The sequence below is a fragment of the Cuculus canorus genome, chromosome 1 (genome assembly GCF_017976375.1).
Source record: "Cuculus canorus isolate bCucCan1 chromosome 1, bCucCan1.pri, whole genome shotgun sequence".
NCBI lineage: Eukaryota > Metazoa > Chordata > Aves > Cuculiformes > Cuculidae > Cuculus > Cuculus canorus.
This window is the reverse complement of record NC_071401.1, coordinates 8,072,312-8,088,926: the sequence shown is the minus strand read 5'-3', so window position 1 is coordinate 8,088,926 and position 16,615 is coordinate 8,072,312. Positions and strand designations below refer to the sequence as shown.

The following is a 16,615-nucleotide window of genomic DNA, read 5'->3' as shown; positions in this document are numbered from 1 at the left end:
TGTCAGTAATGTCCCAGTCCTATGGGGATCATCAAACAAACAGCGCATCACAGGCTATCGCATTTTGGAAAGATCCAATCCTCCTTGCTGAAATGCCAAAAATCCACTGGAGTCTTGGAAACTAACAAATTTGCCAGAGAGATTTTAGAATCTACAGTGCTTTGGTGGGCAGTATAGCAGAGTGTTTCTACTCTTAAGATTTTTACCAAACAGAACTCGATTGCATGTGCAGTTTAAGTTGTTTAAAGATTAGGCCTTTTATTTTCCCACCAATTTTGGACAGAAAGGAAGGCCAGAATTTCAAAGAGCTGCTGCAGACAAAAAGATGTCATGTTTGCCCTTTTAGACAGCAGTGCTCCTCCATGGGCAAACATTTCTTGTAAGCTGTCTCTCTAGAGATGACTCTTTGGACACTTTCTCCATTCCTTTTCCAAGAGGCAATCCCACCATAAAATCATGGATCTAGGTACATAATTTTTAGTATTTCACTTCCGGCGTAGGACAAGAAAGGTATCCCTAAAATTTCTCAGAGAATACACATATCTGCTACACCCTGATGGGTTCTCAATGATACAGCTGACCCAGTCTTTGGGAAACGCTGGAGAAAGTCAGGTGGCTCTGCTCCTCTGTGAGCCCCCAACTCGTCACATACACACACAGTGGACCCTTCTTTCAATAGGTCCAATTTTAGTTACGCAGTTTAATTTCAGCTTTGATGAAAGAAGTTTTCAATCTGTCTGAAAAAAAAAGAAATCGATTTATAGTAGCAACTTCAACCAAACTGGTGATTGAAGAGCTCAAAGAACAGGCAGTTAGTCTACAAAGTACCAGTAGCACATGGACCTTCCAAAGACTTCAGATTTTTAAAGGATAAAGAAAAAAAAAACCTGATGATTTTGTTTAAACTTTACTACATTTGTATATTCTAAAATGACTCAAAGGATTTTCCTAAGCCTGCCCCTGTAAGTTTCCTGTTCTGAGTCCAGTATATACACTAGATGCTGTCCTAACAAAGGCATCAGCAGGCCAGAATCTCCCTTGCTACAAAAAAGCAATAAACATTTACATGTTAAAAGACTGTCTTTAGATTGCAGACTCTCACAAGCAGAAGCCCTGTCTAGATTTAAGTTTTTTAAATTATGAATACAGTAGAGTCCTTATCTTGATCAGGATCTGCTGAGACAACCATAAAATTAATTGGTGGTTTTACAGGAGCAGGTCCAATCCTGATTCGATTGAAGTCAATGGTATTTCGACCATAATAGAATCAAGTCAAAATTTCTCCTGAGTCACAGTTGCCTCCATAATTGTGTTAAATTTAAGAGTAAAGTTTAGCAGATTAAAGATGCACAGCCTGGGCCAGACCTCAAAAGTATGCAGCATCCACACCAGAAGCCAAGTTTTCCCTCAGCAGCAGTTGTGGAACATGAATTTAAAATCTGATCTTCAAATCAAAATTAACGGCTGAAGCCTGCCTTTATGAAAGGATTCAAAAGAAACCAAAGGGCTTTATGAAAGGGGGGGAAATGGATTTTCACTGTAACAAGCTTTATTTCTCCAGCTTTCTGAATGTGACACAAATGATCTGCATTACTGCACATCACCAAATTAGCCTGAGCACATTCAAACTGCAGAGCAAATCTCAACCTAGACAAAATCCCTAATGAAGTCCCTGCAGGGCAGACTTCTTCTACTCTGTCTTTGAAAAGGATGAATGGTAAAGTGGGAGAGAGTGCCACGTTCACATCCCACTGGCTCCTGAGTCAGAAACAGAGCACATCAGATCTTTATCTGATGCAGCGAATAATCCCCAAGCATATCTCAGTATGTCACTGCTGGTGATGCTCTTTTAGCATGTCACTTCAACATAGTACTCTCAGATCAACTGAAGATGCCGAACCTTTTCACACCTCCACATCATCCACACAGCTGTCTCCTACAACGTTCAGGGCTGCAGTGACTGCAGAGCTACACAACTGCAAAGAAGTGAATCTGAAGACATACAAACTGAACATGCCCTCTGTTTGCTCGCTGGGCAGGATTTGGGTTCGTGACGCAGTTATACCACTCTAACAGGATGGTACTCAACCCCTCTCCCATCCTGTGCGGCAGTGGATTCCCCCAGTAGTGCCTGCAACAGGCAACAAGCCAGTTCAGGGAGATAAAGCAGCAGAGAAGCAACCCCACAGGGAAAAAAAAGAAAAAAAAAAAAAAAGATGAACTTTCTTATGTGGCTTTAGATCCCTAAATTAGCCTCCTGACAGATCGGGTGAGTGCTGGTGTCACAGCAAGGAAGGAAGCAGGGGCACATAGCAGAGGCAGGAAACCAGGACTGTCCTTTCTAGAATGGGGTTTCTCCAAGGTCTTAGGTCACCTTAGCTGGCTCCTCAAGCAGCACCTCTAGTCTCCTATTTTTATAAGAATAAAAGATTCCAGACTTCTTTAATTAGAGGAAAGCAAATCATTCCATTAAAGTTTGAGTAGGATATTGCCTTACCACAGCTCAGCTTTATACACACATACATGCAAATATATATATCATTTATGGAGAAGATATTCTAATACTTTCCTGTGCCAGGCATGTAGTGAGAATCCAAGATCAGCACAGAATTGCAGTCCAAGGCAAGGAGATCACTGAGAGTTTACTCTCATATAAAATTGTCCCTAGGCCTAGTATGCGTCTGGAATGAAGTCCTCTGAGGAAAATCAAAGACCTGAGGAAAAGGGTAGTATCTGTACCACAAGGAAATATTAGCAGATGTCCCTCTTTGCTGACAGGTGGTATAATCTGTGAAACTCTGATTTAAAAGCAGGCTGAAGCTTTAGTTTCAAAAGAACCACCATAGCTGCAGTTTCTTACAGAGCTTTCTCCTGTATTGCCTGTGTTAAGCACGTGGATTTCCCATCATTCTTCCTGAACCAATATAAACATCTCAAAAGATCTTTCTTTTCTACAGAGTCCTTCATATCTCGCTGAGTGGGCTGTAGTTTCTGCTCCGCCCACCCCAGCGCTGGTACCTGTGAGAAACGCCACTTCAAGTATCCAGCTTTCAGAAAGGCTGCCCATCCAAATTCAGAGAAAGGCTATCCACAGAGAGGAAGTCGATGGATTTGTAGACAAATCTTTCTAAGTAACCAAAGATTCAGTGCTTTTCTCAGACTTATGCCTTGCACAAAGAAAGTGTCCACAATTACAAAGCTGTTTTCTACTTTACTACACAGAGAGAAAGCATTTATGCTTCATCTCCCACCTCCCTGCAAAAATTCCTCAGGTCAACTCGCTTCCCCATGATCCGAAACTTCCCCATTATCCAGTCTAAGATTTCTTGTGACCTTTTCAAACCAATTCATTCTTGTCCTCTATTTCAAGGACTTTTTTTTCTCTCCTCGGTGTTAAACCTCAATGTATTTACAGAGACCAAGAGCGTAACCTCTCAGTTTTCATTCTGCAGGCTAAATAAGCCAAGATCTTTAGACTCTATCATTTGATAGTCTTTTCATCCCTCTTTTCATCCCAGTAAGCCCTTTCTGCACCTGTTTCAGTTTCAATTCATCTTCTTTAACACAAGTGACCAACTGCACTTTGTATTTAGACTGGATCCTACCCCTGCTTTACAGAGTGGCACCAACAGAGCTCTCCCTGACCCCCACAAGTAAACATTTTGAGCGCTTTAGGTCACCAAGCTCCTTCTGTGAGGCTGCCTTCTGTGCTGAAAACACTTTCCAAATTTGCAACTATTTCAGTAACACACTACTGCTTTTTTATGACAAGATGTTTAATGTCCTTAATAAAAACAGGGAATAAAACCAGCCCAAGGACTAATCCATAACAAATCCACTAACAGCTTTACTCCAGTCTAATGCTTACGAACATTCCCTGTTCCTGTCTTCTCTTCAGTTTTTTCACCATCTATAATACAAGTCTTCTATTAATACCCATTTTACCTACTGTAGCAAATGCTCTCTTCTGCAGGTCAAACCTCACACAGCCCTGCAGATTAGCACAACCACATTTCCCATTTCTAGAAAAAGAAATATCTACCAAAAATAAAATACCAGGTTTGTCTGAAACTATCTATCCAGCTTCAGTAAACTCGTCTTAGGCCTACTTCCAGGTCATCCTCTACACTTTCATTTAAAAGCATGTTCCTGCACCCCAAGCACAATTGGAGCTGGACTGGTAGTCCTCCTGCTCCCTAGATTGTGCCCCTGGCTAAACACAAACCACATAGCCAGAGGTCTGCAAATGCTTGAGAATGGCAAACACATGCATTGCCTCTGGGAGCAATAAATGCTTCCATGCCCAGGCTTGCTCCCACCTTTGCACCACGTCTTGCAGCAAACTGGGAAGGGACCACTGTGTCTGGAGACAGCCCTTCTGCTCAGCCAGATTGTTTTCCAGTTGCCTGCTTCAATTCACGAGGCTGCAACAGAAACGCTTGTGCCAGCAAAGGGGAGGGGATGGATAGTTGGAGGGAAAAGGGCCACTTCTTTTAGCAGTGGTGTCAGCTGCCCCTGCTCCCTTTGTTCATCATACAACAGGGAATCCCCCTGATCCATGTTACCACCACAAGGAGCCCAATTAGCAGCCACATTCAGGCAATATTGCATTTACTCTCCTGTCTGAATACACAGCATTTGTAAAACTTCATGCTCCCTTTTCATTTATATAGGTTCAAAAGTTTTTGCCTTATATTTTAACATACATTTCACCAGGACCCAGTCAGCTTTATTGCAGCAATTTCTATTTTATCCCCATGCTTCTACACCTCTAAGAAACATGCTTTTCTGCAACTTCCCCTTCTCCCATTCCTCACAGACCTGCTGCCAAGCACCCAGAGCCTGTTAGTCTCCAGTCCCTCCTGGCAATTTCACCCTTGCTACAATACCATTTAGACAGTATTTCTGCATCTCTGACAAAGTTTCAAGTTTCCTTCACATTCAGAGGCATAAGCACCTTTTTGAACAGGTCCTCTTTAGATCTCAAAGTTTGCCCTTTCAAATTAACTACAGGCCCACTTCTTGCAACTCTTCTGCTTAAAGTGGATTTAACTCAGGGTAACATTAGTCTCTGCTGCTGCTAAAAGACAACATTGGAGTTTTGATCATGGAAGTGTCAGGTTTTCCTGGGTAATGCTGCTCGTGTAGAAAGCCTCACTGCTCCTCACAACTCAGCCGCCCCAGAAACTGCCCTCTGTCTCTCCACTGTTTATAACTTTTACCATAAGGTGCTTGATTTTTTTACACACAAGCAGAAGGGTGTTAAACTTGCTGCTGCAGCCGTTATCCCTTCAGGGATTTGACCATTCTCAGCCTAGAAATCTGTGCCTCCACTCAGGGAAATTGCATTTAATTCTCCCTCCAAAAATAGTTGTGCGATACAACGGTCCTGTTTCCAAGCTCCCCTCAGGCGCAGGCACCTGTGTGTCCAGCGACAGACAGATAATCCATATTATTAAGGAAAAAAACCATCGATTTGAAGCATATGGAATTGCTTTAGATCGGAAGTGTTTAACAGGAAAGTGTGAATGATATTGCAGGGTAATTTATTTATCTGTCCTAGTCTTAGATATCTATAATGACCATATACTTGACCCAAATGCTTTTCTAAACATGCACCTTCAACCTGGTTTTTTCTCCACGTTGTTTCTGTGCACCTTGACCTACCATTTGAAGGGCAGAACAATTCCCTTCCCTTATTTGCACGGGAACATAAAAGATAATTTTAGAACGCAGCAAAAGAAATCCCTACCTGCACCAAGGAATTTTCAGTGAACTGTGAAAAATTGTCCCATTTTTGACAAAAAGAAAATCTGTTCACCCGTCTTTGTAGCTGCACAGTCCTTCCAGGACTGTGGGGACACAAACAAAAGCACAAAACACTGCAGGTGCAGCCCTGCTGGGACAATAAAGAGGCATATCGCCACCTCCCCGCTCACTTACTGGGAAAACATGTTTCTTCAAGGACAGTACTCTCTCTCTTTCCTCCTCCGCCCTCTCCCTGGTAGCTTTAGGAGCAAAAGGCAAGTTTAGTGTCACAAAAACATTGGGACAAACAAGTTTCCAGTTAATTTTTTGAAGGACAGCAATTCATTACCCTGTCACAAGCAGTCCTAAATCTCACTTTACTGCATACACCCTCTAAGTCTGAAACCCAGAGGTAAGGAACTCCCCTCCCTGGCTCCAGATCTGGGCTCTTTGGCTCCATCCCGCCTGCTCTGTGGGCACACAAAACCTCCTTGTCTCTACCCTCCCCTCTCTTTCCAAGCACTTCTAGCTCTCTCCCCCTTCCCAAACAAATCTGCCATCCCTCTCCTGTCTTCCTCCTCCCTGTGCATAGCTTTCCCTTATAGTTGTTCCAAATCTTCCAGCTCCAAATTTTCCTCCTGAACATCCAACCTAAGCTTCCTTTTGCCACCTGCCAAAGACACAAGGAGCAATGGAGATACTGTCATTCCACAGAATTGTCTGGTTTGGAAGGCTCCTTTAAAGTCATCTTATCCAACCTCCCTGCAGTGAGCAAGGACATCTTCAACTACATCCGGTTGCTCAGAGCCCCATCAGATTTTAGGAGAAGGACCTGGGGGTGTTGGTTGACAGCCGACTGAACATGAGCCAGCAGTGTGTCCAGGTGGCCAAGAAGGCCAATGGCATCTTGGCTTGGATCAGAAACAGTGTGACCAGCAGGTCCGGGAAAGTTATTTTCCCTCTGTACTCAACACTGGTGAGACCGCACCTTGAGTACTGTGTTCAGTTCCGGGCCCCTCACCACAAGAAGGATGTTGAGGCTCTGGAGCATGTCCAGAGAAGAGCAACGAAGCTGGTGAGGGGGCTGGAGAACAAGTGTTATGAGGAGTGGCTGAGAGAGCTGGGGTTGTTTAGCCTGGAGAAGAGGAGGCTGAGGGGAGACCTTATTGCTCTCTACAACTACCTGAAAGGAGGTTGTGGAGAGGAGGGAGCTGGCCTCTTCTCCCAAGTGACAGGGGACAGGACAAGGGGGAATGGCCTCAAGCTGCACCAGGGAAGGTTCAGGCTGGATATCAGAAAAAAATTCTTCACGGAAAGAGTCATCGGGCACTGGAACAGGCTGCCCAGGGAGGTGGTCGAGTTGCCTTCCCTGGAGGTGTGGATGAAGTGCTTAGGGACAAGGTTTAAGGGAGTGTTAGGAATGGTTGGACTCAATGATCCAGTGGGTCCTTTCCAACCTGGTGATTTGACCTTGGATGCTTCCACAGATGAGGAATCTACAACCTCTCTAGGCAACACATCCCAGTGTTTCACTACCCTCATCATGAAAGATTTCTTCTTCATATGTAGTGTGAGAAGATCAGTGAAGCAGGTCTGTGTCTAACAGAAACAGATGGGATGTAGCACAGTGGGATGTAGCACAGCTCTCTCCTGCAGGAAAGCCTGGTATGACAGCAGCCGAGGCGAGGGTGTCCCATGGTCCTGCAATGCTTGAGGTAGCATAGGACTGCCTCAGAGGACAGCTTTCAGTGTGAACAACGGTCACCCTGTGGTGTGGGTGCTCATTACTGCCTGCCATGTGCATGCCAACCGTTGATATTCCCAAGCGCAGTGGTGCAGGGTAGCATGAAGGTGGTGATAGCCCATAAAGGGATGAAGGTCATGGGAGTGATCAGAAAGACCTCCCTCACCCCATGGCACGGCACTGAGGATCACAGCTAAGACACATTTGCTAACACTCTTGCCACAGGCGTTGGCAGGAGCTGTTTGGCACTCAGGAAGGAAAAAGGTCTTCATGTCTCATCTTAACATCCTTTGGGTCCCGTCCGTAGTTTGGATTTTTCCTCCTCCCCAGTGACAAGCACAGTAGCTGCTGTGGAACATGCTGAGTCATAGCTGCAAGGGGAAGGCAAGGGAAAAGGAGAGCAGGAATGGAAAGAGACACAAGGGAAAGCTGCCGTCGCTAACCAACCAGCCTCTAAGTCATCGCTATGTAGCTACCACTGTCTTCTTTGCAGTACCACATACATATATCTTCAGCTTTCCCTGGCTAAATCCGTGTCATGAAGAAGAAATTAAGAACAACCCCATATGTAATACACAGCTGCCTGAGAAAAGCTTGAGAGTCACTGCACTCTTTTAGCCAGAAGATGCAGTAGGATCTGCCTCCTGTAACAGTGGCAAGTTGGGAAGAGTTTGTCAGGCAGTTAATCTAGGAGCAAAACAGCACTTTGAGAAGGCCAAAAGGAACATGTCTGGATCAAGATATGCTGAAACTGCCTTTAACGTTGCCTTTCATGAAAATTGGCAGCAATGACCCATCCTGGCTGCTCTGTTTCACCATATGTCCCATCTCCAGTGGCACCACAAATACGCTGGGAAAAACCTTCCTGTGCCAAATGTTTCAAACACAAATATAGAAGGATACAGGACTTTTAGGTCACTAATTTGATTTGCACCCAATATATTTTTCATGCAGTAATCTGAATATAAATATGATAGTGTCATAGACACAGGGCATCTATTCCGGCAATGTCAAGCGCTGCAGTGCTGAGTGCCTGCAGAAACACGCCTGCTTAGAGCCACACTGCTGAGGTAGAGCAGGACCGGCTATTTCTTAGGTTACTACCCAGTTGTGCATGGGAAATAGTTTTCCCACTTAGAAAACACACTCACGGCCTCACAAGTGTACCTGCTCATGACAAAGCTGATGCTATTCACAGCCCTTAGTGAAGAAATCACAACAGAGTGGCCTATCGCACAGGCAGCACAAGGACAACTTAGTGGGGCCACAGAACAGTTCCAGTGACTGCTCTGCTTAATTCAGGTGAAAAACTGGAATCTCAGTCTGCCACATACCAGTCTTGAAACTAATTTCATTTGAACCGATCTCTCTTGCCCAAAAGATAATTCAGAGCAGGGTTGTGCCTTGTCTCTGGTTCAAACTGCAACATTTATTCCCACCGAGGAACTTCATTTTCAACTAATTGCTTTTTTTGCCCAAAACCAAAAGCAAAACACTGTCACTTAAAAATGTCCAGCCAATTCTACAAGAAATCTGCTCTGAGGTCTGCTTATCTCAGTGTTTCCATGAGAACTGACAGCTGCTGAAATATAGGCACTAGGATAGCTAGTGTTGACAAGGCTTTAAAGCATCATCACACTGAGTAGCCATTAGAGGTTATATTTCATTGGAAGTAATGTAATTCAATTACCATCACTCTTTAGTATGTCCCATCTCTGGACGCTGACAATAAGCCATATCATCCATCAGATTTTAACCTGAACTTTGCATTGTGGCCCTACAGATTGCCAGCTCTTCATTATGAATGGCTTCATATTTTTAGCATCATTTCTTAGGGAAAAGAGGTTATCCACTTATATTGTACATCCATCTGCCTGTCTGTCTGTCCTTCCTTAACTTTTGAACCAGTTTCAATCAGGAGCCAAAGGTCTTCAAGAAAATTAAGTTCCTATCAGTTTTGTGACTAATCAGAGGCAGAGTAAAGAAGAGAAATCATTGGCACATCCCACTTGGGAGTAGTGAGCTATGTAATTCCTGCAAACTGACAACTCAGTGAGCACAGACAGCTAACAGTGTCTCTTTCTCCATGCAAGAAACATAAAAGGCTGCAGCATTTGTGTCAGTGCAGGGACACAAGGTGAGGGAGACTCATGTCTTGGACTGTGAGACACAGACGCCTAGGAAAACAGGCTCCTTTACAACTGTTGATCATGGAACAACTATTTTATTAACACAGCAAGCTTAGTGATTTACAAAGAGTTTCTTGTGCATATTTCTTCAGCAAAGAATGTTTTGAGTGCTTCACTCTGACAGTCAAATACATTGCAAACACTAAATACAAATTGCACACAAAAGTCGTGTTGCATTTGCTTTCCAAATTTTATGCATTTAAGCTCTATCAATAATCACATTTTCTTTTTCTGAATATCTGAACTATAGAGTAACTGATTCACTATGTTTATCTGTTTAAATCATTACTCTTACTGATGATTATCAGTATTATCGATTCATGTTACTGTTGTTGTTCTGGTTTTTTTCTGTCTAACTGAACCATAAAAGTACTCATGACTTCACCTCTTTATCCCATTCATCAGCTTCACAAGCATTGTGACTTCTGACAACTTACTCACTCCTCACAGGCAACTTGACGACATCTGTCAATGCATCCATTCCCATTCTCTCTTCTTCTTTGCATCCTTCCAACCTTTTTTCTTCTGCATTGCCATTTATGCTAAATTCCTTTTCCTTGGCCTTTCCCACTCACTGGTGCTCACCATCTCTGCAACTCCCCCTCTCCCATGTCCACACATTCTCCATCCGAGCCTTGCTTCTCATTCTACCACATCTTTTTCTTTCTCCCACATACACTTGCTGGCTTCCTCCCCTAGCCTGCTCTTTGCTCAGAAGACAGTCCCCTTGCCCTCTCTACCTTCCCTCTCTCACACAAAATTTTACTGTGAACCTGGACACCCCCTAAAAACACTTCTGCTCAACCTTCCTGGTCTCACTTCCTCACACTCCTCCATGGGTCATGTGTATGGAAGCTGGACTGACCTCTTACTCCCTCTGTTTTCACCTCCCCTCTCATCACCATGTTCTCACATCTCTGCCCACTCTCACTGCTGTCTCACTCAGTTCCTTCTGCATCCTTTTCCCAGTCACAGTTACTCCCTTCTGACGATGGTATCTTTAGCTACACCCAAAGCCACTCTCTACCATTTTAACTCCATTTTAAGTGTCTCTCTTTGCAATGTTTACACCACCAATCAACAACTGTCACCTTCTCCACCATGCTTCTAGTGAACCCCAATGAATAGATAGCCTCCCTTCACTTTAGACGTTTGCTCACCCTTCAAACCTGCCACCCTCTTCCTCAAATCCAGCTGCTTCTCCAGTCCTTGTCAACTTTGGAAGTTGATACTCTACTGCTAGAAGAGGTTGCCTTCTGCTATTTGGGGGGTTATTTGCCCCATTTCGAGATTCTCCTTGCCCATGATCTACCCGTGGTGTGAACCCTCATATACATCAGATGCCTCAAGTATTTCCAGGCAGGGGTCATATCACACACATACATGCACATACATCTTCAGGCAGGTTGGTTTGCTGTTTTTTTTCACATCTGAAATACTGTTTTTCTCCTCCCTCACTTGCTCCCATTACTCATTTCTGCTGCCAGCCTGCAGGGAGCACCAGTTTAAGTTTCATGAAGACCACTAAGCCCCTGTCCGCACACCTATACTTTTTATAAATTTTACCAGCCTCTACTTGGCATTTTTTTATCCACATATGCCACCTTTTTACCTCCCCCTCTACTTGCTTTTGTCATTCCTAGAAATGTCTCTGCCTACGCACAAATGGCAGTGACTTTGTCTCAGTTTAGGTCTCTATACAAGCACAGGTTTACGAATCTTACAGTACACCCTTAAGCTTCCAGTGACCAGCCCCGGCCACCAGTCTCCACCGCTTGTATTTAAATTGTCATCTGTTCACATTATTATTCATTCCCAATTTTGTCACCTCTTCCCTCTCCTGTATTCGTTACACCACCCACAGGGTCTTGTTTCTCATTGGACTGCGAGATACTTAAAACACAAACAGGGCTTGTACAGCCTCTGGTGCAACAGGGACTTGTAGGAGCTATCAAGTATTTGTCCCACAGACTTAAGGATTATGACTGCCCAAAACAAGCGGGAACTTACCGAGCCGTACAGTTCCCCTTTCTCATTCATTCCAAGGTAGAGTCCACTGTCGACTCCTCGGATGCTGACCAAGCCCACTGCTATACTGATAAATTCCAGTATACCTATAAAAAGCAGGAATAAACAAACAATGTACATGTTGTTTCCATTGAAAGATTTGTTTTTTCTCAGATGTGACTGATCCCTGAGCAGCAAGCAGCTATTTTCAAAAGTGTTTTCCCGTTTTCAGAGTTGTTTGGAGGAAGATGAGAAACAAAAAGATATATCTGAAAGTACAATACTTGAAGAGTGAAGTTGTTTGAGTCGCTGCTAGAAGGATGGATTGCAGACAGCATTATCATGCCAAATTAAAAGATTGTTCTCAATCTTTCACATAATTTCTAAACACAAATATAAAGCTCACTCATATTCTAATTTAGACAACAAGTAATACATCTCAAGAAAATAAAAATGAGTATTTAGATTGCTAAAATTAGCAGTGCTAAAGAACCTATGAAATTTTTCTTGCAAAACAATTACTGAAAAAAACACATTTGAATCAGAATCATGAGATGAAAAGAATGTTGCACATGGAACCAAAGGATCTACATCCAGGTATCAATGAATTGGGAATATGTGGAATGATTTACTCACAGTATGATCTTCCAGACGCTTGAGAAATGAAAATCCTTTGTATAGTCCAGTCTCTCACACATCTCTGCCTAGATATTAACCATCTCTCTGGTGTGTTATTTTTTACTCATCTCAAATTTGAAAATTAAAATATTCTAAATCTAAGTAATAGTGTATAAATGATTAAGCCTTTCTGTGCATGTGATGACAACCTTACACAAACATTTGTGTGCTAGAGATAAGGAGATTTTGCAGAGAAGTACCGCTTCTGCAAAGGTCTTAGGTTCAGCATCTATGCACATGGTAGAGTAAATGTCTGTATCCAACATCAGCTCATCTGGTGAGTGTTTGGGGTGGTTTTGGCAGCCCTCACTGCAAATTGCTTACCTCTTCAATGAGGATGCTACCAGCCAAACCTTGCATAAACCTAGAAGTCTTGTGGAAAAAAAAACCGGAAATTGCTTCCTATTTGGGGAGCATTTGTTTAAGACAGTGATGATCGCACAGGAGTTCCCCAGCAACGTTCAGAGGCGCACTGCTGCGTTATGCTACTTTCTGAGCCACAAAACAAAGCACAGAGTGGCATTTTCAATATATTTTGTGAATTTTCATGTCTAAGCACACCGCATAACTATGTTTAAAGCTTATTGGAAACTATATTTACGTGAAATAATAAAATAACAGCACAGTACGTGTTGAGCCTCACGTGGCCTATAAAAAAGCACTTTCATGGATTTTTAAACAATTAATTTGGCATCTCCCGCAAAACAGTTGAGCACTAATCAATAACAGGCATCAATCACATAAATCTAACACAGCACAAGTTGAAGCCAATAGGGAAAATTTATAGCCAAGCTAATGTAAAGATGAAATGTATTCCCTGTAAGGGACTATTGATCATTACCTTATATATTATTCAGTACTACAAACACCAGAGTCTTATTGTTTTGATAACCCTGTTTTAAGGCCTGGGCATCTTAAATTATTTTCTGCATATGCACAAATAAAAAATACTGGGAGTAATTATGGAATTTTTTCTAAAGTAATAAAAAGTGGTAGCATGCTGGTTATCTAGTATATGTAGTATCTCAGATACAACCAATCCTTTGAAGCAATTTAAACATTCCCATTGTATCTGGAAACAAAATCCTTTCAGATTTCTTACTAAGGCTTCTTCTGCAAAGCTGTTGCCAAACTATCGTATTACCTGATATATATTACCAAGGAATTTTAACTGAGGTTAAATCTTACATTAAGTGTGCAATATGCCATCCTACAGATAAATTAGTAACTCTGGCATCTTTCTCATGAGTATAAATGTAGACTTTAATTGCTGTCCTCATTTCAAATATTTGGGTGCATGCTGCTTAGTGTGTCAAAAGAACAAAAAAGCACTGTCACATCCTATTGTAAGTGCGCAAGATTAATTTAAGGTACTTGGCAAAGCACATCCACATATTTGAGATCAGAATAGAGCCTTGCTCATTTGAAATATTCAAAAGCCTATTCACAGCAAGTTTTATGTGCCATGCTGTTAAGTCCTTCCTGAGATTATCTGGGGCCAAGCATGCACTCTCACACAAGTGTCTTGCCAGTTGAAGGATGGCATGATTTGGCTTAATGGTCCTATGAATATTTTCACTGTATAGTTTCTATAATATACAGATAGAGCTTAGGACCTGAACCAGATATGAAAATAGATATTCTTCTTCAAAATGAGGCTGGGCCAAATTAAAACCAGGACAGCTCCAAACTTTAAAAGCTAGGGCCCTATTTATAGCTAAATATAGGGAAATGATGTAAAGAAGTGAGGAATTAACTGCCTCAGTGCATGGAATGCTGAATATCTTCTTGTCAGACACTGAGCATTTTCTATAATGAACCCATTCCAAGGCAAAGACCCGCACCTCCACAAAGAGGCTAGGAAGAAAGTTTGAAGGAAAGTTATTCCTGACCTGTCCCCATCAGCCTTTCAAGAACCTTCCTTCACATGATCCAACTCTGACCACGCAGAATGGCAGCAGGCCACCAGGACACTGGCCATGAAGGCCAGTTCTACTCTCCTGCCAGGCTCTCAGGAGAGAGGAGGTGGGTTGCTCACACAAGGTGAAATTTTGACTTTCATCTAGCTCAGCTCTGGTGCAGAATAGACCTACAGAAGCATCTGTCTTGGCTTTAAGCGATGAACACCTACAAATCTTTTTATTGCTAGTGTTCCGCCCTTGCACAATTTTTCTTTGGCTATATATAGGCTGGATTGAAGCAATTTAACTTCCAGTTAGCACCCGAACACACCATCAACCAACAGGGTAAACAGCTTCTCTGCCAACCACTGCTTTGTACGCCTTGCAGGGGAAGCAAGGAGGAGGGAAGCAATGGAGCGCAGGTTGCTGGAGCAGTCAGCAAGAAACCATCCACCCGGGGAGGAGCAGAGGGGTGAGGAAAGCGGTGACCCTCATGGCTAAGAGCTGCTGGGAGGTCGTCCCGGTGCTGGGGCGAGGGTAGGGGCTTCCCTGGCGTCCCCCAGCCCCCGGGATGCTCCCGCCTGGCGCAGCTGTCACCGCTCCGCCCGCTCCCGCACATGATGCCAATTAAGAGACGGGAGAGCAGCCAGCCAAGAGCCCCCCAGGAGGCAGCAGGGCTCTGCTTCACTTTCAGGCTCTTACAGTGCCCTAGTGTCGTCCCCCTCGCCGCCCCCTGAGCATCCTCCGCATCCCCTCCCCTCGCTCCCTGCGGAGGATGCTCAGGGGTTTTCCCTCCCCCTAAAACCCGCACCCCAATTCTCATTCCCAGGGGGCAGAGCCCTCCACAAGCACACACACACACACCCCTCCCCTGTCTGCCGGTTCTCCCCGCAGCGGGGGAAGGAGGGGCAGCCCCGCATCCATCAGCGGGAGGGATGAGAGGCTCGCCCGGAGCCGCCTGGGCAGGGCGAGGCGGGGCGGGGGGAGGCTGCGAGGCTCCCGCAGATGATGAACGCAGCGGTTCCTTGTAGCAGCAGGTCCCGGGGAGCGGAGGTCACCTGCTGACAAGCTTTTTTTCCCCCCCGTTTTCCTGCACGCTCCTATTTTTTTAATGCTGTGCATGCAGTACTTGTGCTGACGCACAGGGGCACGCCTCTCCGCTCTTACAGAGTTCCTGAATTTACAATGACTCCACTGTCTAGCAAATGCCCTAGACTAAAGGAGACTGCATCAAAAAAAAAAAACCCAATTTTTTTGTCACCTAGGAGAGATAAGGCTTTGGTCACCTGAGATCGCGTTACTGGAGGGACCGAGCCGGGCTCTCCCGGAGAGCTTTTCTTTCAGAGATGGACATCTTGCTGCAGAAATTGCGAAATGCCAGGGCTCCCAGAACCGGGCGAGTATAGACACACAACATGGCTCGGTTTATTGTATGCAGTAGGCACGCATCCAACATAGCATCACAAAAGAATTACTCTTATCTGATGTCTCTCCAGAGGGGTGTGTGTGTGCGGGGAGGGGGATTCCCACAGGGCAGAGCCCAGAGAGGAGTTTACGCGCAGCCCCCGGGGTTTTCTCATTGTCCTCCTTACTCCTGGAGGAAAACTTCCTTCTCACTTGTTGTCCCCCCACCCACCTCAACCCACACACACACATACACACACACGCGGGTTTCTCGCACACGCTCAGAGATCAAGTTCTCTCCCACGGGCAGCTCCCGACTTGGGATGCAGCCCTTCCCAGGATCACCAGAAGACTTTCCCATCTGTAAATCCCTAAAAGCATCTGCTATTCTCTAAGCTGCCGGCAAACACAACTGCAATGTCACAGCACCAATACAAAAGCACCCGAGATCCCTTCCCCGCCCCCAAATAAACCGGGAGCCCCTATGGCTTTGCCGTGCCCGAGCCTGGACCGAGCAGAGCATCCCCAGCGCGCTCCGTGGGAGTTATAGCAAGGGCGCATCCTGGGCAGGAGAGGGTGATCAAACCGCCACGGGGGGAGGAAATCTATTTAAAGCCAGGGCGCTGGAAGGACTGCCCCTCGGAATCGGTAGCTTCCTACAGCTGCGGCTGGAAAGCCATTTTTAAAAAGAGAACGCCGCGAATAATGTGGTCACCGTCGTCTTGCGCAGGGAGCAGCTGGCGATCCTCCTGGAGGGGCTCCGCGGGGTCCCGGCCCCCCGCAGTCCCGGCTGCCGGTGTGAGCCTCCCCTGCCAGCTCCGCACCGTCCCCCTCCCCGCATCACTGATCCCACACTGCCAGCCCCGCACCGCGCTCCGCACCGTGTCGCTGGTCCCGCACTGCCAGTCCCGCACCGCGCCAAGCAGCTACGCACCACACCGCAC

At 44.9% G+C, this 16,615-nt stretch overlaps 1 protein-coding gene across 1 annotated transcript in view; it reads right to left on the bottom strand.

Annotated features, from left to right (window-relative positions):
• Window positions 1-16,615, bottom strand: part of FGF9 (fibroblast growth factor 9) — a 30,509-nt gene that overhangs the window by 10,907 nt on the left and 2,987 nt on the right. The window contains exon 2 of the mRNA XM_009556422.2: window positions 11,692-11,795. Within this exon, the coding sequence (XP_009554717.1) occupies window positions 11,692-11,795 (104 nt within the window). The remainder of the gene's footprint in view (window positions 1-11,691; window positions 11,796-16,615) is intronic.